The following is a 24,912-nucleotide window of genomic DNA, read 5'->3' as shown; positions in this document are numbered from 1 at the left end:
CTGATCAGGGCTTTTTTGAGAACAATTCCACTTGTAATCTATGGACATGGATTCATTCCCCCATTTCAAAACACAGCTCAAAAACACATCTGTTCAAAACTGCTTATTCCACTTGATATCAATTCCTCTGTCACCGTCTATTGTTTTTATTTTTACTTGCATTGTTGATTCCTTTTATTGTCTTTGTGTGTGTATCATGTACGGTGTCCTTCAAATAAAATGTATTATTATTATCCAGTTGACTAACCAGTAAACCAGATGAGAGTGTTGTCTTTGTCCGTGTCATCGGAGGCGCTCTTTACCTCCCCCACCAGGCCGTCCATCTCCTGCAGGCTGGCAGCGTACACTCTGCCCACATCCGAGTGGAGCGGAGGGGCGAGGGGAACATGCATGTGGGCCAACGCTATGTAGAGAAGGTAGGGCTGTCCTCGCTCCCTGCAGAGGATATTAATACAGTTTGTGTAAAACAACTCATACGGACAATCCCACTTTCAATTCATATTTACTGTCCTTCAGACATTTGACTTTTCATAGAAATATAATATAGCATTTTTTCTGTTGATTCGTACTTGAGATACAAAGCCATTATAGGTACACTTGTCACCTCAAAATAAATACACTTCCAAGACTTATAGAATGTTTTTTCTTAATATTGCTGTTGCAGTCAGAACTGGAACCTCACCAAGCACATGCATTGGTGCATTTACAAGAAGCAATGCCTTACAAGTTTGCTAATCAACCAAACAATACTGCCATTTTAATTTGCTTTAATTCTGCACTATTCTGATGGATTTTAAGTTATACACTGGTAAAAATAAAACACTTCTGTTTTATGTTATGGATTTAATCATGTTGCCATTTCATTTTGCTTTGCAGGAATGATGGTTTCTGTAAGTCTCTGACATGTCTGGAACAGAGCATGAGTCACTGGAAAGCACTTCTCTGAATGACAGCCTGTACAGTGTTGGGTCACATGACTCTCCACACACACACACACACACACACACACACACACACACACACACACACACACACACACACACACACACACACACACACACACACACACACACACACACACACACACACACACACACACACACACACACACACACACACACACACACACACACACTCACTCTAACTCTAATTAAACATGCTTTATGGACTTCTGCACATCCTTATGTCCTATCATGTGTTAATGTTTATGCCTCTGGAATGCAAACAATGGTAAGTGTTACGCTTTTTTAGTAGCTGCGGCGGATTCACCAGATCTGGACCAAAGTCCAAGTGGGTCCTCAGATAATAATCCCATAATGATCAGGTATGTCTACTGATAACAGCCACACACCAGTCAAATAAACTCCACGGTGTTATAAACAGAGACACAGACACACTAGAAAATAATGCTGGGGACTTTCTGTGTGTTTGCTCTGCTATTTCCTTCCCTTTTTGACAGAGACGTTTTACTTCCTCAGTGTCTTCTCCACCATCACATTTCGGTTTCACACACACTTCTTAGTATGTCCTGTAGCTACTGTTAGGGAATATTTTGCTTTGGCTTGTAAGCTTTTGCGTAGGCCTGTGAGCTCTTCACACACGTCACCAGCTGCTTCCTCACAGCTGCTTATTTACAATTTAGCCATGTGTCCTTCCTCTCTGTTCTCCTCTGGCCTTGGAGCTGCTGTTATCTTCATTAAGGAGGGACAGCCTGCCGTTCCTGAGCCCTGTTTTAGTTAGACGCAGTGTACGCGCTTGTTTAGTCTGGCGCTTGAAGAATGTTGATTACCCATTTGGAACTAATTAAAACCTCTTCTTACAGTTGAGATCTTCAGAATTGGTTTGGCAACCGCTGTGGCAGCTCGTGTCTGCAGTAAATGTCTTGTCGATTCTCCAGCCGCAACTCCAAATAAATCCATCAGTGTTTTGCCATCAAGTTCCAGCTCTCCCGTGTCTCTCTGAGCTTTGTCTCCATTGCTTCAGAAGTTTCCATCACAGCTACCCTTATAGTATGTGTTCCTGCATGCAGTAAGCTTGACATTTGGGACACACTATTCCGTCTCCTCAGTGCGCATTGAGATGCTTTTGCTCATCTGTGCAGAGAAGTGTGGGTCAGAATAGCCAGAAAATCAAAACGCTTTATTATCGTTGCTTTTGTCAGACTGCCCATAGGTTAGTTCATGTCAGACTGAAATGCAGCTCATCTCAACTAAATATCTACTTTTTTCAATCTATTTACTGTAATTTAAAAATCAATCTAGGATCTGTAAAACTCAAACATCTCATCTTTTGTTTGGTGTGCTACAAACATTAAATAAATTAGTCCTGCTCAAAGCTGACTAGGCTATTGTAGATGTGGATTGTCCAAAAAGACTACAGGACACACTTTTATTTACCTCTTAAGACTTTTAAAATTAACTGTCTCTCTGTGATGCACTTAAGGTCTGATTTTATGATTAACAGCCACACCTAAGATGCTGATTTTAAATATCATATGAAGAAATTGAAACATAAGCCGGTAAAAGCACTATGGTGCAGCTGTGTTGTACCTTGCACTGCGTATAATCCTGGTTGCAGCAGATTTGTATTGCTCTGTTAGCGTCCACAGGTCCAGCGGCTGCTGCACAATACTGCTGTTTTCAATCAGAGGAAGGCCAACTCTGGAATAACAGCCTCCATGTGCACTTCTCTTTTCAGTCTACACAATACAAAGGAGCATGGCGACATGATTAACAGATACATGTGTATGTTCTTGTGCATGATGCTATCGTTGTGCTAACCGGTTTGTCCTCTGTTAACAATGAAGATGTCTATGTTGTTTTGTACTTGTGAAAGCATGAGAGTCTGTTAGAATGTAATTGAGAAAAGAGCCACACCTGATGACGTGAGGTGCAGCAGAGCCACAGGGAGGACACTGTGGCAGATTATATCCAGGTATGTCAGTACAGCCCATGTCATTACTGTAGGGAATGCCCAGGTAGTATTCAAAACCTGCCAACAGGAGATAATTTACTATAGACAACATGCAAATCTTTATAACTACACCTGCTTTACTTGTTGTTACCATCTTTACTGATGATTAGTAACTTAACTACGGACTAGTTATAATTTCAGGTCACCAAACTGAGATCCAAGACCTTCTGCACAAGAGTTAAAGGATCACTAAACACGAGGCCAATCGCAGTATTTTGGATCTAATCTTAGCCAGAATCTTGTGGATCAACCTGTTGCACAAGCTTGCAAACTTAAAAACATATTCTATAGAGTGGTGAGGTTAAGGGAGGTGAGTTGGTGGCAATGCTTCCCCCAAGGAATTAGTAGAAGGGGTGTGGGGGAGAGGCTGTTGTTAAATCTGGCTGTAGGCAAAAACTCAAGCGTGTTGTCTCAGTAAACACAGCTGCAGGGACGATTGTCGTCTGTTCCTGGCAGCGAGGACGAGGGATCGCTCACACACGCGATGTACAGAGGCCTTAACACTGGACTGGAAGGACACAGCAGAGTACGACAGGAACAGGGTGTGTTAGCTCGTATCTCGTTGATTTATGTGGCAAATGCAAATGTTTTGGCATTTGTATAATGTAAATCCTTCAGCTGTTTGCTGTATTTGCATGTCAGCACTTCTTCTGTTACAGATAGTAATGGTACATGTTTGCAGATATGAAATGTGGACTACAACGGTTGAATACTTTTATATTTGGTTTTAACCTTACACCCCTTGCTCCTATGTATTATCTCCCTATAGTTTGGGATGTAGAGGAGGTAGGGCTGTCCTCGCTAGTGTGTAAAGGTGCATACATAAACACATTCAAAGGAACCTAATTGTGAAAAGGAAGACATTTACATTAACTCATTTAAAATCAGTGTAACCCAATCAGATTTTTCGACGCTTAGAAATATTTCTGAAATTTGAAAAAGAGAAAAAGTGTTAACTTTGAAGAAATAGTTGGAAATTCAAAAAAGTCGAAATTTGGAGAAAAAAAGAATCTGAGGTTTGAAAAGAAAATAGAAAGGAAAAGAAATTGGGAGACAAAAAGTGTGATTTAAAAAAAATAAAGATGATTAGGGCCCTCCTCGACTCCTCCGCTCGCTTCCTGTGGGTGGGACTAAAACGCGAGGCAAGGAGTCGAGGAGGGGAAAACTGAGAAATGAGAAAGGGCTTTAGTCAGGGCTTTGTTGAGAGTCAAATGTTACACTTTAGGCTAAAAAGATCAGTGTTGATTTTTACAAAGATTCCTGAAATGGACTCATTTGTGCCTGTCTTGTTAAGTTAGTTCCGGGGGTTTTGGGGAATACATTTCAAGCTCTCTCTTACCTCTGTTAGTCGGGGCATATGGTCCATTGTGGCCGAGATGCCACTTCCCGATCATGGCGGTGTAATATCCCTCCTTCTGTAGGAGCTGTGGCAGGGTGACTTCAGAGAGAGGCAGGCCGGCCACTGATTCTACAGCGAAGTTATGAGTCACGCCGTTCCTCAGGCCGTAGCGTCCGGTCAGGATGGCAGCACGGGACGGGGAGCAGGTGGAGGCCGGGGAATGGAAATCTGTCAATCTGGAAAAAAGTGTTGACATTTTAATAAGTATTTCTCTGACATAGGATTATAGACATGAGGGTAACATAGTGCAATGTATATCTACATTAAGTCCTTAACTATCTACCTCTGTCCTTGCTCGGCCATCTGGTTAAGGTGAGGCGTGTTGTTTCTCTTCTCATCAGACTGGTTTGCATCCAGGTCCCCCCACCCTATATCATCCGCCAGTATGATGATGAAATTGGGCTTCTTACTGGCACCATGTTGGGACACTTTGTGGAGCAGCTGCCCACACATCAGCATCCCAGACAGAAGGAACAGAGTGAAACCCGCCGCCATTTTGGGTCAAAATCTGCAAAATGGGTTCAATCTTAGCGGGCATCTATTTTTGAAACCATGAGCAGCATTGAAATTACAAACAGACTGTGAACACGGTTGCATACAACACATGAATGCAAGTGAAAAAAAGTGTTAGGCAACTGTGACCACATCATTTCACAAAATGTAATTGTGTACAAGGAGGAAAACTAACTTTTTTTCTGCCTGTGTTCTGGTTCCTTGAGGTCATGCCAACCGTGATGATTCTAACATCAGAGGGCAGTAAGTGTGTCTGGTGATGACTTACAGTTTGTCCAAAGTACAATGTATCTTCCAGACACACCTTTTCTAGGCTACATTACACAAGATAAACCTGTAAGCAGAACAGCCATAACTCTTCAGGATCATTTGCTCAAGTCTTGAAATCTTGCAGAGACGTACCTTTGTATACTGAAACTCGTTTTTAACACTGCATCATTTAAGTCTTTGTAAAGGTGTTATCAACAGGTATATAGATCAATGAGGAAACAGTGGTGCAATCAGAGGGTGTTTTATCTGGTCTCTTTTTTACATGTAGATAGTTTATACATATAAAAAACCAAACTAGGCTGTAGCTATTGAGCATAAGAGTGCGAAAAATTGAATTGAAGAAGTTTACTAATAAAATAACAATAAAGTAACTGTACTGTACTTTCCTACACTGATGCTGATATACATTACAGCAGCAGACACAGCAGATTCCCAATCAATGTTCCAATATGGGATAATATGAGCATTTATGGTTCAAAGAAATTACCAAAAATATCTAACTTTTAAAGGTTGTCATCAATAAGTCTATGAAGGAGATTGTCCCATTAGATGTGTAGTATTCTCATCAGTCAAGTGGTACATTTAAATGGTGTTTATATCGTATATTGTCTATTTTACATGTTTATAGTTTATTTTTTACATCTTTTTTCATTCTTAAGTATATTGTATATGACATTGTTTGAGGAGCCTTGGATCTAAGATGTATAGCCATTGATTATAGGCCTATAAATGTAATATAGCATAAAATGTTTTTTTCCAGTTATAGGCACCGCATATTCCTTACCACTCTCCCAATGACAGACTAGGTGAGCATTTATGGTTGAGATAAACTACAGGGACACTTTGAATTAATGTAAAGGATGTAATCAAAGAGTTCGTTGAGGAGCTGATAGATGTGTAGTTTCCCAACCAGTCAGACAGTGTCGCCACATCTGGGAAAGGTTGTGGAGTTTATTGCTCAAACACAGGACGAACATGAACCCAACCAACAACTCTGCCCCCTACAGTTAAAACAGGGGCTATGGGGGGGCAGTCATATATGTGTGTCGAAAACTGGCTTAAACCAGATCTTTTTAACCCTACTTACACCCCCACCCATGCCGGTCGCCTAGGGAGTGTGTTCAGTCCATGAGCATGTTGGCACGCGGACATATGCACGTGAAATATGTGAGAAATAAAGTTCAGTAGGTCACTTCATTTGAGACACGTCGCCGATTTCAGCGGCGACAAAAGAAGGAAGAAACTAGCGACACACAGGTGAGACCGGCTAAACACAACTTATATCACATATGTTTGATTTAGTGAAGAAAACTCTGGATATAATTAAATATATGCAGCAAACCGGCGAGATTTAGCTACTTACATGGCGTGTTAGCGGCTTCTAAAGTCACATTGTGTCCAGACCACATGAGCCGGCTGAGGGCGTTGCGTCAGCCGCATGAAGCGAACATATGCCTGGGAGAGACAATACATCAATACTACCTCCCCCCTTAATTAAACCGTTCCCAATTAAAAACTTCAAAATAATACATCATGTTTAAACCAATCCGAGATAATTAGTTATTAGTTGTTTAGCTTATTTATGAATACTCCTTGGATAACATTTTTAGTATATAATGTGATTTATACAAATAAATACATATATAAAAAAACACATTTTTTTGTCTTTCTGGAAGAACTTTTATTTTGTTTTGGATTCACAGATAATAGAAACGTTTCAATTAATTGACTTTTATAAGTAAATCCAAATTAGTTGACAATATTGGTCCTAACTATGTAACCTCCTATCTTCTCTTTGTTGATGACCAGTTTTTGATTGTACTCCAGTAACTTGAAAAGGTAAATACACCCACTGATAAAGAGAATCCTATGTTACGGCTGTTATTTATATAGAGGATTGATGGAAACTGATGGACTGTTAAAAACTAAGTCAAAATATTTTCTTTTAAATTGAGCATTCAGCTCATTCTTGACCCTGGATGTAGTAGTTCCGATTTTTTTGAAGTCAAGGTCCTTAAACTTTTCCCAGAAATTTCAGCTGCCAACTCTTAGGTAAATATTCAAGCTGTACTATGGATGTTTGGGGATTTTTTTTTCTCAAGTCTTTTTCATATCTCTTTGCTGACTAGTGAGGCGTTTATATCTGTTGTGTTACATAAAAAATACTAAACTCCTTCCCCCTAATTCTGTTTGCACCAAGTGATCCAATTCCCGGATAATGTGCTTGGATTTTTCAATTTTTTATTCCGCTTTGGTTTGAGTTAATGTTTTAAGGGTAGCATTTTTATTAGCGGTAGTAAACCACTGGATAAAAGCTGTTCTATGTGATAATTGTCGTGTTTATGGGTTCAAATGTGCTGAGAAGGTGTAACTGGTCTTGTAGACCTACTGTTACTTCCCCATTAATGAAGCCAAAAGTATTAAGGTGCAGCCTCTTGGGAGATTTAAGCAGAAAGTCTTCATGTTTTTAGTTTGTAAATGATTGATTGATTACTTAAAACAGTGTTGCATAGGAAACAGTGAAACTAGGTCAAATGTGGTTATATGTTGCATGGTTTTATTGTGTTTTTGGTGCTGTGATCTGCACTTTGATTTAACTACCTGAGGGCGTATTTTAATTTGTATGAGCCTATATCAAATCTGTACGAGTAAACGGTAATCAGTCGTATGAAAAAAAGCTGTAAAAGTAAAGTGACACAAAGCACAGAAAGTTTGAGTTATCCTGCTTATTGTAAACACATTTATAGAGATAAACTGCAATCAAGGTTATGCTCTATTTTTACTCCGTTAGGGCATACAATATTCTCATACTTTACCCAGGGTGAAAAGGTATTTTTTAAATAGGACTACAACTGTATTATTGATAACATCCTGAAGTGCTTTTGCATGAATCATTGATCTGGCCCAGCCTTGTGCAAAGAGGGACAGCCCCACAACCCCACAGCCCTGACAGTGTTTGCACAGTAGTCTGGTTCAGATGCGTAGAACCACTTTAGTTAAAAGGCAAGCTGCTATAGAATTATATAAGATATAATAGGTGCTCAATGCTGGGCCCAGTGATGTGTGGTAGCTATGCTAAAGTAGGCTAATAAAAGTTCAAATGTTTTCGTCCACCTCTGTAAACACTTAGACTTCATAGATTAACAACTTAATTGTTGAATTACTGCCAGTCTCTAAATCCTTAATTCCCTATTCACAGGGCATGGCTCTGTGTGGTGTCAAGAGGGTGCGTTTCTTGGGGCCCAATGTGTACCAAGAAGCCCCTGATGGAGGCTGGGGGTGGATGGTGGCCATCGCCTTCTTTGTGGTGGAGGTTTTCACCTACGGCACCATCAAGAGCTTTGGCATTTTCCTCCAGGACCTCATGGAGGAGTTTGGCGAGACCAACACTCGGGTCTCCTGGATTGTATCTATCTGCGTATTCGTCATGACCTTCAATGGTGAGCAGAGCTGATGAGGTTATAGGAAGTAAACCCAGCCTATGAATTGAAATCAGTTGTGAAAATGACTGTAATATAGTCCGACAGTAAACAACGTATGTTCCCCTCAGGTCCTCTCTCCTCTGTGATGACGAGCCGCTGTGGGTTCCAGCCTGTTGTTATGCTCGGAGGATTACTTATCGCCACCGGTACCATCGCAACCAGCTTTACCAGCTCCATCAATCAAATGTACATCACATATGGATTAGTAGCAGGTAAGGACTTGCTATCTCCTGCCCGATTTCAACATTACATAAATCTATTAGGCTTTGAATGAGTGTGTTTATCTGAAATACAGTTTAAAAGCCTTGCATATTTCCCCCCTTCGCAGGTCTGGGCTACTGCTTGACCTTCCTCCCCACGGTGACCATCCTCTCACAGTATTTCACCCGGCGGCGGTCTCTGGTCACAGCTGTGGCTTCCACTGGAGAGTCGCTGTCCATGTTTGCCCTCGCACCAGGTGAGTGCTGGAGCTTGTACAACTCATTTGGGGAGGTAAACTCTAGGAAGATTAGGCAATGTTTTCAGTATTTACCAAGAAAGGTTTTAAACCAACCAACAAGTGATCTTACAAGAGGTATTAGACGGGTCTAATCTATTAAAAACACATCAGTAGCCATGCTTGCAGTGTTTCTCCTCAACATGTCCCCGGGCTCTGCAGTTTATTTCAAACATGAAATCACCGCCCAGCTGCCTTTACTACTGGAGTGTGGCTAAAAATAGTCCCTAAAATAAATGATGTATTCTTGTGTGTGTAATCTTTGATAAACACCAAAGGGCCCAGCTGCTATAGGCAATTATTAAGCCTATTTAAAAATGACCTTTGAACATTTTACCTGTTTTTAAAGAATAACCCCTATAGTGGAAACCATTGACCACAGATACAGCCATTTGTTTTATTGATTTTGTTAAAGACACCCTTTAAATTGACATAATCTCAAGGTCTTATCCTACAAATACACTTTCTTTTTACCTTTTAAATGTAGAATGCCCCGTTATATGTATAACTAAAGGCACCGACATGTTGTATTCCTGTTTCTTTTACGACCCCCAATCACTAAATACCTCCTCTTCCCCCTCAGCCTTTTCTGCATTGAGGGACCGTATTGGCTGGAGACACACCATGGCAGTAATAGGAGCTTTGCAGAGCACCATCATCATCTGTGGAGCTCTGCTTCGGCCGATCATTATCAAACCCAAAGCGACCCGAGAGACAGAGGACGCTGGATCGTCACCGAAGGAGCTGGAAGCCCTTGGTTCACCGGTGAATGTAGAGGATATAAACCCACAGGACTCAACTACCTCAAATGCACAGAATACCTCCGACAGTACGGACAACAAGCTCAGCCAAACCTCTGTGAACACCGGAGAATCTGGAGTCCAGTCTATAAAGGAAACATATGACAGCAATACAGAGGAGAAGACTTTACTGCAGAAAGGAGAGAATAAATCTGTGGAAAATGGTAAAGCCAAGACCGGAGAATTTGAATCTGGGGAGAAACAGTGCAGAGATGCCGAAAAACAAATCGTGCAAGCTGAGGAAATAAAATCAGGGGAGGAACAAACGTCCACAAAGAATTCAAAACTGATAGATTTCTCCATCCTCAGAGAGTGCAGCTTCATTCTCTACTCTATGTTCGGGCTGTTCGCCACGCTGGGCTTCTTCGCTCCGCCGCTCTACATCATCGAGCTGAGCGTGAGTCGAGGCGTGGAGCGGAGCCACGCCGCCTACATGCTCTCCACCATGGCAGTGGCGGAAATATTAGGGCGGTTCTCCATCGGTTGGATCCTGTCTCGGGAGCGGTTCAGGAACAGGAAGCTGATGGTGCTGCTGGTGTGTGTGATCTCCATGACCGTTGATCTGTTGGGATTTACTCTGGTGACGGAGTTCTACGGCCTGGCGGTGTGCTGCGCTTTCTTCGGGTTCTTTATGGGAACGATAGCTTGCACACACATCCCGATGCTGGCGGAGGACGATGTGGTGGGAATAGAGAGGATGTCCTCGGCTGCCGGGGTCTACGTGTTCATACAGAGCTTTTCTGGGCTGGCTGGACCCCCGCTGGGAGGTAAGAGTTATTGTGCATCGACGAGTTCATTCTGAATACTGGCTATGGTTTCATTTCACTGCAGCTGTTGAACACACAAGGATGTTATGATGTGTATGTTTTATTGACTGTATGCTGATAAGCTGAACAATGAGGAGCCACAGAGAGGGAGAGGATGGCAGACAATTAATAATAGTAAATGCTTTTTTGGGGTCTATTTGCGATTTATTTCAATCTGATACATATAATGTAATACAGGTCTTATTTTAATCCCCAATTAAAAACAATATATGAATATAACAGCATCTCACTAAATTCTTCATCATTTATGCTAGGTTAATCTGGGGTTGCAGTTCATGATTTCTTATAATGTTCTGGATTAAATCGATTCATTTCTTGTTCTATAAAATGTTAGAAAAGAAAATGGTCAAAAAAGTCCATCTCAGATTCTTAAAGTCGAAGGGGGTGTCTTTGAATATGTTGTTTCATCAGTTCAAACCCCAAAGATATTTAGTGAATATAAAATACAACAAGACTTAATTCTTAGTCAAATGACTAATGTTTAAAATGCTATTTTTAAAAATGTTTTGGTAATGCTTCTGTAAGTGCATATCTTTATGCTTTCAAGGGCTGACATTTTTCTAGTACTTCAACTTAACACAGTAATGGATTTATGAGCGAATCAAAGAGTAGTCCAATTGGTGCAGTAGATCCACACTGGATCCTACATTTCCCAAAATGCACCTTAATGTTCAGACCCTTCCTCTTATAATGTGTAAGTGTCTTGGATGCTCCACACCTTCAGTTTGTGATGCATGCTTAATGGGGAAAAAAATGCTGTCTTCAAAACTGGGATCCTTTTCTTAGCTCTAGGAGATATTATAAAACGTTTGTACTCGAAACAAGTCATTTATTGTCCAGCAGTGGCTCAGTCAGTAGGAGCTTGGACTGGGAACCGTAGGGGCTTGGACTGGGAACCGTAGGGTCGCCGGTTCAAGTCCCCGAACAGACTTGAAATATGGAAAGTGGACTGCTACTTGGAGAGGTCCCAGTTCACCTCCTAAGCCCTGCTGTGGTGCCCTTGAGCAAGGCACCGGACACCTCCAATCCCCCCCTCCCCATTGCTCCCCCGGGCACTGCACGATAGCTGCCCACTGCTCCTAGTACTAGGATGGGTTAAATGCAGAGGACTAATTTCACTGTGTGTGCTCTGCTGTGTGCATGTATGTGACAAATAAAGAGGGTTTCATCCTCCGATTCTACCTTCTATCTTATTGGACTGTCCTTGTTAATGCTTCCTTTGATTCCTCCTCCATCCTCAGGTTTGCTGGTGGATTTGACTCAGAACTACGGAGCCGCCTTCTACTCCTGCGCAGCCGGCTTGGGAGTCAGTGCCGTGTTCCTGGGTTTGGTTCCATCGCTAAGAAAGGATATCTCTGTCGAAGGAAGGACTCAAAACGCGCTGAAGAAGTATATGAACGCAAGGAAGAACAAAGCGCAGTGAACAATTCGGACAAAAGACCAGACGGTGCTCAGGACTCCTCTGAAACGACGGAGGCCAGTGCAGATGTTCAGGAGGTTATACGTTTTGCTTAAGCTGATAAAGGTTTTAAGAAGATCAAGCCATATGAATGTGAAAGGCAAATAAAGACAGTAGCTAGCAAGTGCTGAAGACCAGAAGTGTTTATGATCGGCCAACTCTTACATCACGATGCAAATCAATTGTACCTCAGGACTGGGCGATATGAAGTAAATTAAATATCTCAATATTCCAGACCGAATACCTCTATCGATTGTGACAGACAACACAAGTCTCGTATCACTGTAACGATAAAATAATTATACATAAGCCCAGCCCTAATTGTACCTAACAGTGTTTCATAATTATCTATGCTATTAAATTAGGTTTAAGTAAGTAACAGTTTGTCGGGGCCCAGTTATGCTCTTTTGGGTTTCCCTTTCCTGTAGTGTGCTATATATACACTCTTGTCTCCAACACATTGTACCTGATAGGGTAAGGGGCGGGACATCTCTAAGCGGTTGATCAATCACAATAGAGCCGGCCAGCTAACCAATCAGAGCAGACTGGGCTCTGGTTTCAGACAGAGGGTGAAAAGAGGTGCTGCAGCAGAGGCAGTATGAGAAAAATAAAGAGCTTTTTGAACATTAAAGCATGGAGACATGTCACAGTGGAGACACAAAATATAAATCTGAACCTGAAAATGTGCAGAATATGTCCTCTTTGATGAAGTCATGCTTTACAAACGACGGTGTGGGGTGTGTCTGAATGTGTTTAACGATGGACCGCGAGTGATGCTCTGTTAATGGACGTTCCTCAGTTCTTTATATTCTTCGAGTTAAACTGAAACTTGAACTAATTACCTGCTGTGGATCAATACTACAATCATGACCAGGAAAACTGTGACGCTAAGATGAGTAAATTGCACTAATTCTGTAACGGGTTATAGAAATGACATGAAGCTCAGGAGGTGTGATTAGAAGTGTTTATTGTTTTTAATCAGTTTGTCATCAAGCTAACAATGTACTGTTATTTTATACGAGACGTCAGAACCCAACCTATTTTTGTAATGAAAATGTGTTCGATGAATCACAATAAAGCAAAGAGTGATTTGAACAAATGAAATACGTTTAAAGGTCTTTTATAAACACCAAACTTAAATACTTGTATTTTGCTTTGAAATGTTGCTGTTTTCGGGACATCTCTGGGTATCAAGCTCTAAAAAAAGCATCGCACGGCCGACAGCAAGCAACTTATTTATGCTATTGTATTTGTCCCACAATTTACTTCAAATTATCAAAAAGTTTTTATACCTTTTTTATATAAATAAATCTATATCTATATATGTACAACACATTTTCATTTTGATTTAGATTTTGACATTCAACCAAAAGTCATTCTGCCTGGAAATTCAAAAGGAACTCAATATACACCTCGATGATTTTCTAGCTGTGCACATCCTCAAATAAAGGTGCATAAACAAAATAAAGACGCCCTTTAATAATGGTCTTTTTTGTATTTATATTGTATTTAATATTCCACTTCATTGCACTATTTGTACATCTGTATATTTCTTATTTTTATTTCTCATTATTTGTTATGCTTCATATTGTATTTTTTTTTTTAAATCCCAGTTTGGGATGAATGAAGTATTTCTGATTCTGTAACACCAGAAATATTAAGCACATACATTGAATACATTAATAAGCAGGAGCTGTTTCATTAATTTTCAGATCTTATCCAGATTTGACTATAAGTACTAGAGTTCACCTTTTATTCCTGCAGAATGTCCAGGCACCTGTGCAGCCACAGTCTGGAGGTCTGGAAGGCTTCTGTTGGTTTGGGAAAGTGGAGCGCAGACTGACAGGTGGAGGACTCCTCTGGTTTATGTGTTTGTTCTTCCTCCATCCAGTACACTAAGGCCTATTGCACACAGATTAACATTCACTTAAAGAAAGTAGAAAAAGAAAGATCTGTGATCTGTGTCTGAGTTTTATTCTGAAATGTGATGTTTCGGTGTGCCATGATTGAAATAACACCAGAGAGAAACATCCTCTGATTGACTTGTTTTCACTTCAGTGGACATGTGTGTTTGGTTTAGTAAGTACAGAAAAGGGTACATACAGGAGACACAACACCATTAAAACAAACAAATATACAATATACAAAAGTACACATCGGCATGTAGCAGAAAATATGGTTTAACATGTTGTTTTTACCTTGTATCGTTCAGCTATTTTGAAGCCGATAGTGACCTGTAGCTTGCGAAGGCAGATGGGACAGAAATCCAGCGGGCGGCGGTCAGACTCCTCCAGATGATTGGAGCCCTGCATGACACAGCTCAGCCACTGGCAATGCTTTAACCCAAACATGTGGCCAATCTCATGGGTCATTGTCTGCAAAGAAAATCCTCTACATCAGAGAAAAACCACCAACATTAATGATTGTTTTTATCACCAGTATTGATAAAAGTAAAGGGATTAACAACCTTTGGAAACAACACTCAAAGGTTCAAAGTACCAACATTGAGTGAGCGGTTGAAGTGTGTGTTTGTTTAGAAACCTTGCAGGATCGAAGCAGCAGAGAGCTGGTGATGGGAGGGGTGTAATAACCGTCAAACACAGAGTAGTTCTCCTGCTTTGGGTGAAGCCTTTTCTTCAGTCTCCCTGCATAACTGCAGCTGTAGAAGCTGTCATCATACCTGGCGAAGCTGAAAACTCCCACTCCTGCAACCAAAAGTGAAGGCAACAGGGTTTAATGAGTTTTGCTTTAGACCCATCTAGTGGCAGCTCAACAGCATTGTATCATACATGACAAATGAAATTGTGTAATGTGTGTATGATCTGTGATACAAAATGTTCCTCAATTATGAAGCAGTGTTTCTTTGGGGATAACAGGATGTTGGGATGAATATGAGCCTTATAACTAGGTGTGGTTCGCTCACACAGAAAGTTACATTTTCTCGGTAAAGGCTTTGCAGGAAATTCTCACCGTCACTAAGAGAAGCCTGCCCGAAAACAAAGTTCCAGGAGTCTTTGGGGTAGAGGTCAATCATTGTGATCCCAACAATACAGAAAGCATCTTGTGGTTTCCTATTCCACAGGAAATGTAGCAGGTCACCTAGATTTCAAGAGGAAACAATGCTAAACAGTTACAGTTGTTAGTCGTATGCTTGTTGATTTTACAATGTGTATGGACATTTCTTCCCCGTGGTAAGGTTTTTATAACTTATTTTAATCATAATATGTACTTTAGATGCTGTTTTTTTATGCTTAATTTGTAATATATATATTGTATCTTAAGTATGTGTACTACTCTTTACAAACATAGAGACTAATATTGTGTTTTTTAACTTGAAGTTCATTTGGATAACAAAGCAAAATCATGTACGAGATGGAGATTACCGCATTTTGCCAGAACCCCCCCAGCAAATATGGCATAATGAAAGGTGTCCTGAGGTGAAAGTAACTTACCAGTGAGTATCTGAAGGTTGTGGGAGTTGCTGTTCACCCTGAAGGAGCATTTTGTTTCAGCCACAGTAACCGCCGGCAGTAACTTGACAGAAAGCCTGTAGAAAAACGTCTGGCAATATTCTCTGAGCCACTCCACATACTGGTCCGTCTGAGCCCCTGCCTCTCCAAAGGAACCTGCAAAACATAGCACAGAAATGAATGCAAGCAAACAATTTAATACTGCACTTAACCAATAATGTAGTTTCAATGAAGTTTCTTGCATGTTTTTGGTCATTCAGAGACATGAACTATGGTGATACAATTATTTTTAGGTGCAAATGAGTAAGGAAGTGAGGGATTTATGTGACTACTTAACAAGGAATACAGAGGCTCTAATCCCACTAGACAAAAGCAAACTTACCTATGGTTTGAATGTAAATAGTTTTGTGGCTTGCATTGGGGGTTTTGCGGGAACGGCCTCTGTAGAAATTCTCAAAGTCCTGATGCTCCTCAGGGTGAGTGGAGATCCAGTCTGAGTCAGAGTGCACTGTGATGGGTTGGAAAAGGGAATCCGACTGCTGCCCTGCGAGGAATCCTTCCTCCAGGAGATGCCTTTCTTCTTTTGTGTACTTGCTGTAAAGTTTAGCTAAGTCTTTATGATTGGAGACCAGAGCTGTCTGTAATGCCTGGACAGAGTGCTGGATTACCTTCATCTGCAGGGGAGATATAGAGCATTAACATGATTACAAATGTCAAAGTGATATTTAGAAATTGGCTTTGTTTTCAATTGTTTTGACTTCTGACTAACATGGTTGTTGGGCTACCTGAATGCTTATGACAGAAATGCAGTGACATTTAAATGTTGATCATGGGGAGAATGTGCAAGAGCGTTTTAAATTGATTAAATATAATAAGAAATTGATGCCATAATGTGATATAATGTGTTAATTGTGGAGGTTGAACAAATCGTATTGAAAACGTCTGAAAATGTCACTTACCAAAGCGACTGAGAATAAACTGTAATATATACACTTACGTTCAACAACGCAAGAAGGCTGATCTCGACACTACCAAAACCCTTCTTTTACGCCATGTTAATCAATGTATTCGTAAATGCTAATATTAATGTTAAAAGTAGATAAGAAGTTCACCATGTTCACACCGGAAGCGGTTTCCGCATTGTACGTCATCCGTTGACGTAATGTAAACACAGGGGCGGAGCTTCAGGAATCAGTCGGCAGATAGACAGCAGAAACACACCTAACGACCGGAGGACCGGTTATCATACTCCGGACAACAGTAGAAGTGACCGTATTTAACAAACTTAAACTCCTTTCGTTTTCTTTGCAACGGACTTGCTGTCAAGTACAGACATCGGTTATTAAACCAGATTAGCGGTAAAGTGGACGGGTAACGAAAGCGGAAGAACTTTCAGTTAGCTCAAGTTGTTAGCCGGTGTTAGCTAGCATGCTAACAGGCTAGCTTCGCTGTCATGCCTGGAGTTTCTCGAGATTTCACGTCGTAAACGAGAATTCCTAGTGGTTAGCGTGTTAGCTTTAGCAGTTTGTTCCACCACGGAGGCGTAGGCACTGAGGACTTGGGGAATAAGTGACAGGTCTGAGCTAACACACAGCTTTCCTTACGGAAAACTCTGCTCCTTCTTCTTCAGCTGGAGACTTTCTGATGAGATGACAGGGAGCTTGCCATACTGAGTCTCTACGAAATGGTCGTGCTGTAATATAGCTTTAACATAAGATCCCAGCTCACAAGGAGGAGTGTCAGCCTTTTTCTTTTTGCCAAAAAAACCCGTCAAGACTGCAGAAATGCTGACTGACAGCAGGTAACGGGAATACACTACTGCGTTTATAATTGTTTGACTTTATTGCCTTGTATCTTAGCAACCTATTGCAGTCATAAAAGCTATATGATTCAATCTAAACATGCATCAATAATGCTACATCTAAACTGTATGTTAATTCCCAATATAGACCCCAGTAAAGGCATGCTAATCAATGTGTTCTCATAATGGGAGCGCCACTTGTCTGATCATGTAACTGTGAGATGCTATTTTTGGATTCCTCTTCATGTTCTCTTTTTTTGTATACTCTTCTTTTCTCCACCCCTGCTTGTCACCCTTCACTTTTATGCTCTCTCTGCTGCACTCACAACCTTCTATTACATACATTTGCGTTTTGCACAGGAAACGACACCGTAGCTGTGACAGTGAGGAGGACCAACAGCTGAGCCCTCAGGCCAAGAGGTCAGGAGGGGGTCCCAGCCTGCTTGTGTCAGATTTAGATTCAGAGGTAAGACTAAAATGATCTTGACATTCATCTTAAGAACATCACCCAGTTTACCCATTTTATCTGAATGAGTGATGAGTCTTCCAAGGTCATGTCTTCCTTCATCGCATATGTATAAATACACGTGTCTCTGCATCGCATATGCAATGCAACACTGTCAGGAAAAGCACAGAATGTTTTATTTACAGCCTTTCATCTTCACTCGTCCATGAAGCGTCAATCCACAGCCCATCTCTTTTGTGTTTTTTGCAGTCTTCCAGTAGTGACAGCAGCAATGGGATCAGCAGCCCGGAGAGAGGCATAGTGGCCACCACCAGGCCGTGCATTCACAGCCACAACAACCGCATCCCCCAGTGCTCCCTCAGCCCAAAGCCAGAAGACTCCCGTAGCTCCTTGCAGCACGGTTTCCATGGCGACGGCAGCAGGGTCTCTTACGACTCCATCAACAGAGTCCTGCGGGAGGCGCACTTCAGCAGCCTGCAGACCAGAGCGCGTCCGGGCTCGACATGACCTTGACCTCCGACCCCATCTCCTGACCTTTAGTCCCTCGCCCATCACTGCTGAATATCCTGGTATGGGGGGGGTCTTGTCCTTGAAAAAAAACTCACCCGTTTCCGGGGGGAGGGGATGATGTGTGGGGAGGTTTACAGAAATTTTGGGCACAAAGGCTCATCCCCACCTCACCATGTACCATTTGTCAAGACCATAAGCACATCCGCCTGTCAATGGCCCAGCCACTGTGGTTTCTGTGCAGTATTGATGTGTTCTGTTTGGGTGTGTGTGCACGCACCCTGTGCACTTTATAAAGAGGTATCGTTCTCTTTACATGCGTGCGTTGATGTGTGGACATTTTCATTGGTGCTAATCACAAGAAACACGTGATGATCCAAAGTGCTTGCAAAACGAAATAAAGCTAAGCACTTTAATCAGTAACTCATTCTGTTTACTCTCGGCTGGGGAAGGCGGCCGCATGCTTGTCTGTGTTGGGGGGGAGGGTTGTTGTGATTCAAGAAGGAAGTCTATGGAGGCCAAGGACTCCCACCCACGGAGTATTATTGAACAAATCCAGTCAAATTAAATATTAGGGCTTCTTTATTTCTCTCCTATCAAAGTGGCAAACTTAAAGAAATAATTCACCCACAAAAACACTTTGGTAAATCAAAATGCACGATAACGAGATCAGAACTGTGTCAAATCATCCGTTCTCAAACTCTCATTTAATGAAACTTGGATATTACTGCACACGATTGGCAATAATCGGTAAATGATCGAGATTTTTGAAAATGTTTGACTCTTCTTTCACATTTGGATGTGAGAAACACAAATCCAAGGTAACACGGTGAGAGTAATTGATATCCAAATGATTATTCTGGGGGTTTTCCGCTCTAAATTAAAGTGTATTTAAACATGCTTTGAGTGTTTGTGGCAGGTCAGTGGGTCCGAGGTAAAGGAACAGATGAGCCGCTCCACCAAAACCCAACCTCAGATTAGACGCCGGCTAATTATAGAGCCGTGAGAGAACGGGACTCGGGCAGCGTGAGGAACAGAGCGTCACTAAAACAGCCTCAAGAGAAGAACGCTGTGTGTGTAACGTTTTACACATCGTCTGAGTGTGTATACGCCTGTCAGCCATACCTGTTGTATGTATGTATGTATGGTTTGAGAATGACCAGTACACTGTGTTGCAAATAAAATGAGAGATGTGAAAGGGACTCATATTTTATGTAATATTCCTAAACACAAGACTGAAGAATAAAGGTGTTGCTGAAAGCTGGGTCTGCAGTTGAACCTTTATGTAGCAGTTGTGCTGTAAGAAATACAACAGGTTTTATGGTTACTCGGCATAGTTCATGTTCACTGAAATGAAATGCATCAGTGGAATTCATTGTACATATCGGTAGGCAGGATTACCCTTTTGGCGTGCAGTGTGAGCCACATTCCTCAGCACTGCAGTACAGAGTGTGACCGGAACAACGATTAAACAGAACTTAATCTGCCTTTTATTTGGTTACTCAAACAACTGTTTATGAATTGTTATCCCTTCACTATAAACCCAAATGTTAACAATTTAAAAGAGGAAGTAGTGTAAACTTAGTCAAAAATGATCCCAACGTGAATATATGGAGTTCCTTTGATATTTTAACTAGTCATTTGTTATTTACTTGGACAATTTTGCAGATTAAGTTAGCCTTAATTCTAAGTACACATTTCCCTGTATTTATTTCTTCTGTTTATGCATCTGATTTCAGTAACGGCACTCAGGAAAGCACCCGAATGCCTGCCGTAAAGTGATCTCCTCTTCATTTTGTAGCAATGGATATATAATATTTTGGATCTGAGAACTTTGGATCAATTTGAAATAACTAAGGCCATCAGATGCCTTACATTTTAGAGTTACGGTAACTTTCAGGTTTACAGCGCACACACAATATCCAAATAATAAACTCCTTATTAGCCGTTCACATGCGCTCTCAGACGGCTGTTAATCATTACTGGGTAGACGCAATAAATAAGTTGTAAACTAACACTCATGACGTTTACACTGACATATGAGGTAAGTACCAAAAAATATGGAAGACCACGCTCAGATTTACGAGTCCATAAGAAAAAGCAATTGTGCAAATAACAAATGGAGGGCGTTCTCCCTCTGAGGTTTAGAGCTCGCTGCAGAGGCGTTAGAGTTTCTTCAGCCAGCTAAAAGGAATCCTGAGATAAAGCAACCGTCTATAACAACCTGTAATTCAAGCACTATTGTTTAATACTTATTAGGAAAATTAGGCCTCAACCTACAAACGGCAGACAGCTAATTGTCTGAAGAGTTCAGGGGTTTCTCAACCGTGGATTGCACTGACTCTAAAACACCCTCTCTGCTTCCATACACACAATCCAAACATAATGTAAATCCTCTGTCTATATAATCTTAGAGATCTGATCTTGATTTTGAATTAAATAGATTTCTTAACTTAATGACATCATTGGCTTAACTGCGACAGCTTCAAAAAGTTGGTCATTGGTCAAAAGTTGAGAAATGAAAAGGCCGACACTGGTTGGCTGCTGTCACACACGACTGAAGTGCAAATTAGAGCAGCGTCGTCACTGGGTTTACTGCCGTTCTGCAGAGCCTGGTTCTCCTTTAAGCTGTCGTCCATTGTGTCCACCGCTGTCTGGGATGTCTGTCTTTTACACAGCGGCTTCCCTTTAGTCACCAGCTGCATCCCGCTGAACAGAGACAGTCTGCTCAGACAGGGCTGCTCGCTCTGAGACTCCACTGAAGGCGAAGAGCCGTCTGTGAGACGCTCTGATTCTTCAGAGACGGAGTGAACCTCGGCAGTCCTGTCCGACTCCACCTGGTTTTCCATTGACTCGTGCAGAACGGGAGGAAGTTTCCCCGCTTCACCGTCATCCATCAGCTCCACTGAGGAGTCTATCTGGACCACCAGACTAGAGGGAGAAGATGGGTGATTTGGTGGCGGGGTGACACCTGTGGGTGAGATGTCGAGCTGTTGAAGTGTGGTGGTGGTGTGGTTATCAGACTGGGTTGGTAGTAAAGGGTCTAAGTATGTAGCTGCAGGAAGCTGCTGAGTAGTTGCCTGATGGATGTTAGCTGCTTCCTGCCTGGGGGGGTGTGCAGATCCTCCCATCAGAGCCTCAAACTGCCGCAGGATCTGTTCAGACGAGATAAGAACAACAGAAATACACTCTCATTCAAATGTTATCCAGCCCTTGTGCATGCCTATAAAGTGCTCTCATGTTAATGGGCAAAAATGTCAGCCATGCTATGCTTGGTTCTGTCCCATCAATCCTCCCCATGTGCAGCCTTCTCTGCATGTCTCTTTTTTACCTTGGTGGCTTTGTTAGCCACTGGCCCTGGAGGCCCCTCACTCAGCTGCCGGAGCCGTCTTTGTGTAGCTGCAAACATTTGTTCCAGAGAGAGGAGGTCAGAGGTCATCAGGCATGAAACAGCACACAGAGCCCGCTGCAGGAATGGAGGAAAACAAATATATTAGGATAGCATTCTATAATAAAGAAAACATGGTTACTCAGTGCATCTTAACCACGGTTACCATCTTAACGGTGTGTGAGGGGTCTTGCAGCTTACTCGAGAGCAGCTCCACCACCACCTCACAGTTGAGAATGGAGCACCTTAAAAGATAAAAGAGACATAAATCAGGTCATGAATTCATTAATTAATATTCATAAAGAGAGAATCTGCATTATTCCCAGTCTGATTTGAGCTGCACTGACTCTTTGATGAAGTGCTGGCTCTCCTCTCTGGACAGGAAAGCTTTGGAGCCTTCCGTCAGTCTGCTGATCAGCGCCATCTCCTGGCCACAGTCCCCTAACTGCAAGGCCTCCCCCCTGAACCGTGTGAGATATGCAGAGAGTGAGAATATTCGTGTTATCTTCTGCCGACACTTAACATTCAAAGCCTTATCCAACAGCTCTTTACCGTCACTACATTATCATTCAGGCAGGACGTGTAACGAGTCAACTCACCGCTCTGATAGGTCCCCGCTGCTCTCTCTACTGGCTCCCGATTGGCTCCCGGTCCCAGCGGACTTGCTGTTAGGCGCCATGTCCTGAGAGGAGTTGTGGGAGGAGCCGTTGCTGCTATCTGTCTCTTCCCAGCCGCCGCCCACCTGACCCGGGCACCGCTGGGACGATGCTGGGAAGACAGGAGCAGGTTAGAGTCAAAAAGAATCTAACTTCAATAACACAGTATTAGATAGTGAGAAGATCAATGATTTACATTTGAATAGAAACCTACAGACACAGTCACACACCAACAGAGACTGACCTTTAGGAGTGTGAGCGGGCAGGTTGTAGGCACACGCCGGCACGGCCACCTCTATGGGTGCAGAGGGTGCAGCTACGGCCCGGTAATAGTTGTCGTGAAGACGGATGCCCTGGTGTTCGGTCGGGGGGAGGACAGCACTCGCCACCACCTCTGCAGCTTTCTGGATCTTATCCAGCAGAGAGTCACCACCTGCAGAGGGACAGACATGAAAGAACCACACGTTTACACAGACAAGCTTGATGTGTGTGTACTGGGCGTGTGTTTGTGTGTATGTGGTGGTCCAGAGCTTACCTGTTGCCTGCTTTCCAGGACTGTATCCAAAGCCCTGCATTCCTGACCTGTGAGAGGTTGCTGAGCCCATCCCTGGAAAGAGAGACATGTTTGAGTATTCAACTAAAATGAGCAGATTTAACTCTGTATGTTAGCAATTTTTGAATTGGGCAAAACTCACCCATTGTTGGAGGGGCTAGGTTGAGTGGGGAGACACTGCCCTTGGTGGTAATTGTTTCTGTGAAAAGCAACCTGGCCACTTCCTGCAGAAAAAAAAGTTGCCTTTGAGTGTGTTTTCCCTCCTGATACTGATATATGATTTCCATGAATGTTAGGCTCACCTGGGCGGTGTTTCTAACTTTCTGGTACAACGCTGTGCCGTGGATAGGATCAGGAGGGCCGCTGTAAACTTTAAAAAAGCAAAACGCACAACAGCGAGTGAGTATCCAGGTGACAGAGCAAACACTGAGTCTAACGGAGCTAAAAGCACAGCGTCTAACCTGAAGCCTGCTGGATGAAGGTGGAGTTCCTTCGCAGTTCTGTGAGGAAATGGTTCGAACCATGACTGCAGAGATGGACAAAGATCTTCAGCACCTGAAACACCAGAGGTATAAAGAGAACTGAGTTACTCAGAGGCGGGAAAGGGAGGAAAATCCCCAATAACTGATATGACAGACAGAAACTTGAGTTATAAAACCGCTCTCACCTTTAGTTTGACATGGCAGGACTCCACCTGCAGCCTCTCCAGAAGATACTCCAACAAACACTGACCGCATCCCGAAGACTCATGGGAGATTTCTACAGTGATATGGTGGTTAAGGATAAGTGTTTATTCTGTGGTTAGAACACTAGAAGATAATTCTTGTGTAATACATTCATTGTTTGTGATCTACAAAGTCAAAAAATGCTAGGCATGTCCATCCCATTTTTTGAAGTCCAGGGCTATGGCTTTAAATGGTGACTTATAATTAAAAATATATATATATATATTCAGTCTAACATGACATTAAACAGAAAAGGTCTCCATATTTCAGAGGCTGACATTTTTGACGTGTAAAGACGACTAATAGCTGCAGCTCTACATTGGGAATTGCACTTCTACACTTTAAAGCAGAATGTGTACAGTGGTAAGCTTACAATTTCATAAACCACACTATGAGTAGATCACAGACAAACCATTCACATGCCATCAGCTGAATTAATTTCTTGCATGTAAGCCACGTATAAGATGTATATTCAGAGTTTGCAGCTGCTGGCTGTACCACAACAGAAGCTGAGAAAGGATACTCCCAATGTCTTGGAAAAGGTAGCCAGGGCAGGGGTTTTCATCATCTGCTGTAGCCTTCATCAGAGTGGGGACCTACAGTTAAAAACAGGATGGTGAAAAAGGTGTGGTACAGGTTCAAAGCTGACGCAAAGGGACTGTGTTATAACCCATGAGAAGAGGCCAGACAACAAACCAAAACATTGGATTTAAAGCTCACCTGACTACTTTATAGATACAGATGTGCCACAGATATTGACCAGGGTCTGTTTATCAGATTACTTGGACCAAACCAGTTATAACAGTGCTTATGCCAGTCTGCTGTTTTGAGATTTCAACAAAAAAATCTGGCAGGTCAACTGAGAAATGAAGAAATGTGATCTTGCTGTTAGCTATCAAGCTACTAGCATGCTAGAGGTAGCACAACTTAACAGGTTTGAATAGACACGTTAACGTACGTCACACTCGTCATACTCCATTCAGCTGTTAGAAGTTTTCACAACTAGTCATATTAACCGTAAACAACACTTACTTTCTGAAGAAAAGCAAGTCTTTCCATAAATGTTGCCATGATTTAGCGATCCTGGCTGCTGGTTACTCATCTTCCTCCGAGGGCTACGAGAGGAG

The 24,912-nt window shown here is 42.1% G+C and overlaps 5 protein-coding genes across 10 annotated transcripts in view; 2 read left to right on the top strand and 3 right to left on the bottom strand.

The window, feature by feature from the left end:
- The window catches only part of arsg (arylsulfatase G), a 9,826-nt gene extending 3,218 nt beyond the window's left edge, over positions 1 to 6,608 (bottom strand). The window contains exons 1-6 of the mRNA XM_063894091.1: positions 6,519 to 6,608; positions 4,656 to 4,880; positions 4,313 to 4,548; positions 2,873 to 2,991; positions 2,550 to 2,692; positions 248 to 435 (exon numbers count right to left, since the gene is read on the bottom strand). Coding sequence (XP_063750161.1) covers positions 248 to 435; positions 2,550 to 2,692; positions 2,873 to 2,991; positions 4,313 to 4,548; positions 4,656 to 4,867 — 898 coding nt within the window. The 5' untranslated portion in view covers positions 4,868 to 4,880; positions 6,519 to 6,608. The remainder of the gene's footprint in view (positions 1 to 247; positions 436 to 2,549; positions 2,693 to 2,872; positions 2,992 to 4,312; positions 4,549 to 4,655; positions 4,881 to 6,518) is intronic.
- Positions 5,793 to 13,323, top strand: LOC134871339 (monocarboxylate transporter 7). The gene is given in 7 exon segments (XM_063894077.1): positions 5,793 to 6,412; positions 8,355 to 8,595; positions 8,706 to 8,849; positions 8,966 to 9,094; positions 9,717 to 10,700; positions 12,002 to 12,094; positions 12,097 to 13,323. Coding segments are annotated over 6 exon segments (1,767 nt in total). The 5' UTR covers positions 5,793 to 6,412; positions 8,355 to 8,357; the 3' UTR covers positions 12,276 to 13,323.
- On the bottom strand, positions 6,528 to 16,846 carry LOC134871343 (archaemetzincin-2). Of its 5 annotated transcripts, none has more exons than XM_063894083.1 (8): positions 16,802 to 16,846; positions 16,072 to 16,363; positions 15,672 to 15,845; positions 15,190 to 15,318; positions 14,761 to 14,924; positions 14,418 to 14,594; positions 13,969 to 14,121; positions 6,528 to 6,610 (listed from the first exon to the last, which is right to left on the bottom strand). In XM_063894083.1, the coding sequence occupies exons 1-7, from the start codon at positions 16,838 to 16,840 to the stop codon at positions 13,972 to 13,974; spliced, it is 1,125 nt and encodes a 374-aa protein (XP_063750153.1). In that variant the 5' UTR covers positions 16,841 to 16,846; the 3' UTR covers positions 6,528 to 6,610; positions 13,969 to 13,971. The 5 variants fall into 5 exon arrangements, with proteins under 5 accessions (XP_063750153.1, XP_063750154.1, XP_063750155.1 ...); XM_063894084.1 differs by lacking the exon at positions 6,528 to 6,610 and adding an exon at positions 8,166 to 9,136; XM_063894085.1 differs by lacking the exon at positions 6,528 to 6,610 and having other exon boundaries at positions 13,170 to 14,121; positions 16,687 to 16,846.
- Positions 16,824 to 19,727, top strand: si:dkey-21c1.1 (uncharacterized protein LOC100150256 homolog). Of its 2 annotated transcripts, XM_063894088.1 has the most exons (4): positions 16,824 to 17,047; positions 17,320 to 17,490; positions 17,851 to 17,956; positions 18,206 to 19,727. In XM_063894088.1, the coding sequence occupies exons 2-4, from the start codon at positions 17,474 to 17,476 to the stop codon at positions 18,461 to 18,463; spliced, it is 381 nt and encodes a 126-aa protein (XP_063750158.1). In that variant the 5' UTR covers positions 16,824 to 17,047; positions 17,320 to 17,473; the 3' UTR covers positions 18,464 to 19,727. The 2 variants fall into 2 exon arrangements, with proteins under 2 accessions (XP_063750158.1, XP_063750157.1); XM_063894087.1 differs by having other exon boundaries at positions 16,824 to 17,490.
- Positions 19,028 to 24,912, bottom strand: tepsin (TEPSIN adaptor related protein complex 4 accessory protein). Its single transcript, XM_063894075.1, has 13 exons — positions 24,818 to 24,912; positions 24,309 to 24,381; positions 23,728 to 23,819; positions 23,522 to 23,615; positions 23,363 to 23,430; positions 23,203 to 23,284; positions 23,043 to 23,114; positions 22,752 to 22,940; positions 22,451 to 22,619; positions 22,199 to 22,312; positions 22,018 to 22,096; positions 21,795 to 21,929; positions 19,028 to 21,618 (listed from the first exon to the last, which is right to left on the bottom strand). The coding sequence occupies exons 1-13, from the start codon at positions 24,854 to 24,856 to the stop codon at positions 20,968 to 20,970; spliced, it is 1,857 nt and encodes a 618-aa protein (XP_063750145.1). The 5' UTR covers positions 24,857 to 24,912; the 3' UTR covers positions 19,028 to 20,967.

This window comes from Eleginops maclovinus, chromosome 10 (genome assembly GCF_036324505.1).
Source record: "Eleginops maclovinus isolate JMC-PN-2008 ecotype Puerto Natales chromosome 10, JC_Emac_rtc_rv5, whole genome shotgun sequence".
Taxonomy (NCBI): Eukaryota; Metazoa; Chordata; class Actinopteri; order Perciformes; family Eleginopidae; genus Eleginops; species Eleginops maclovinus.
The sequence above is the reverse complement of the archived record's forward strand: the minus strand, read 5'-3'. Positions and strand labels throughout refer to the sequence as shown.

What these genes read in the sequence shown, in the direction of transcription:
- LOC134871343 (XM_063894083.1), bottom strand. Translation starts at nt 16,840, where the DNA reads ATGACGTACAATGCGGAAACCGCTTCCGGTGTGAACATG. An exon ending in CCGCTTCCGGTGTGAACATG is followed by an intron (nt 16,364 to 16,801) that starts GTGAACTTCTTA and finishes TCTCCCCTGCAG; the next exon opens with ATGAAGGTAATCCAGCACTC. An exon ending in TATTTACATTCAAACCATAG is followed by an intron (nt 15,846 to 16,071) that starts GTAAGTTTGCTT and finishes TATGTTTTGCAG; the next exon opens with GTTCCTTTGGAGAGGCAGGG.
- si:dkey-21c1.1 (XM_063894088.1), top strand. An exon ending in TGTCAGATTTAGATTCAGAG is followed by an intron (nt 17,957 to 18,205) that starts GTAAGACTAAAA and finishes TGTTTTTTGCAG; the next exon opens with TCTTCCAGTAGTGACAGCAG.
- tepsin (XM_063894075.1), bottom strand. Translation starts at nt 24,856, where the DNA reads ATGGCAACATTTATGGAAAGACTTGCTTTTCTTCAGAAA. An exon ending in CCTTTTCCAAGACATTGGGA is followed by an intron (nt 23,820 to 24,308) that starts GTATCCTTTCTC and finishes ATATCACTGTAG; the next exon opens with AAATCTCCCATGAGTCTTCG. An exon ending in TCCTGGAAAGCAGGCAACAG is followed by an intron (nt 22,941 to 23,042) that starts GTAAGCTCTGGA and finishes GTCCCTCTGCAG; the next exon opens with GTGGTGACTCTCTGCTGGAT.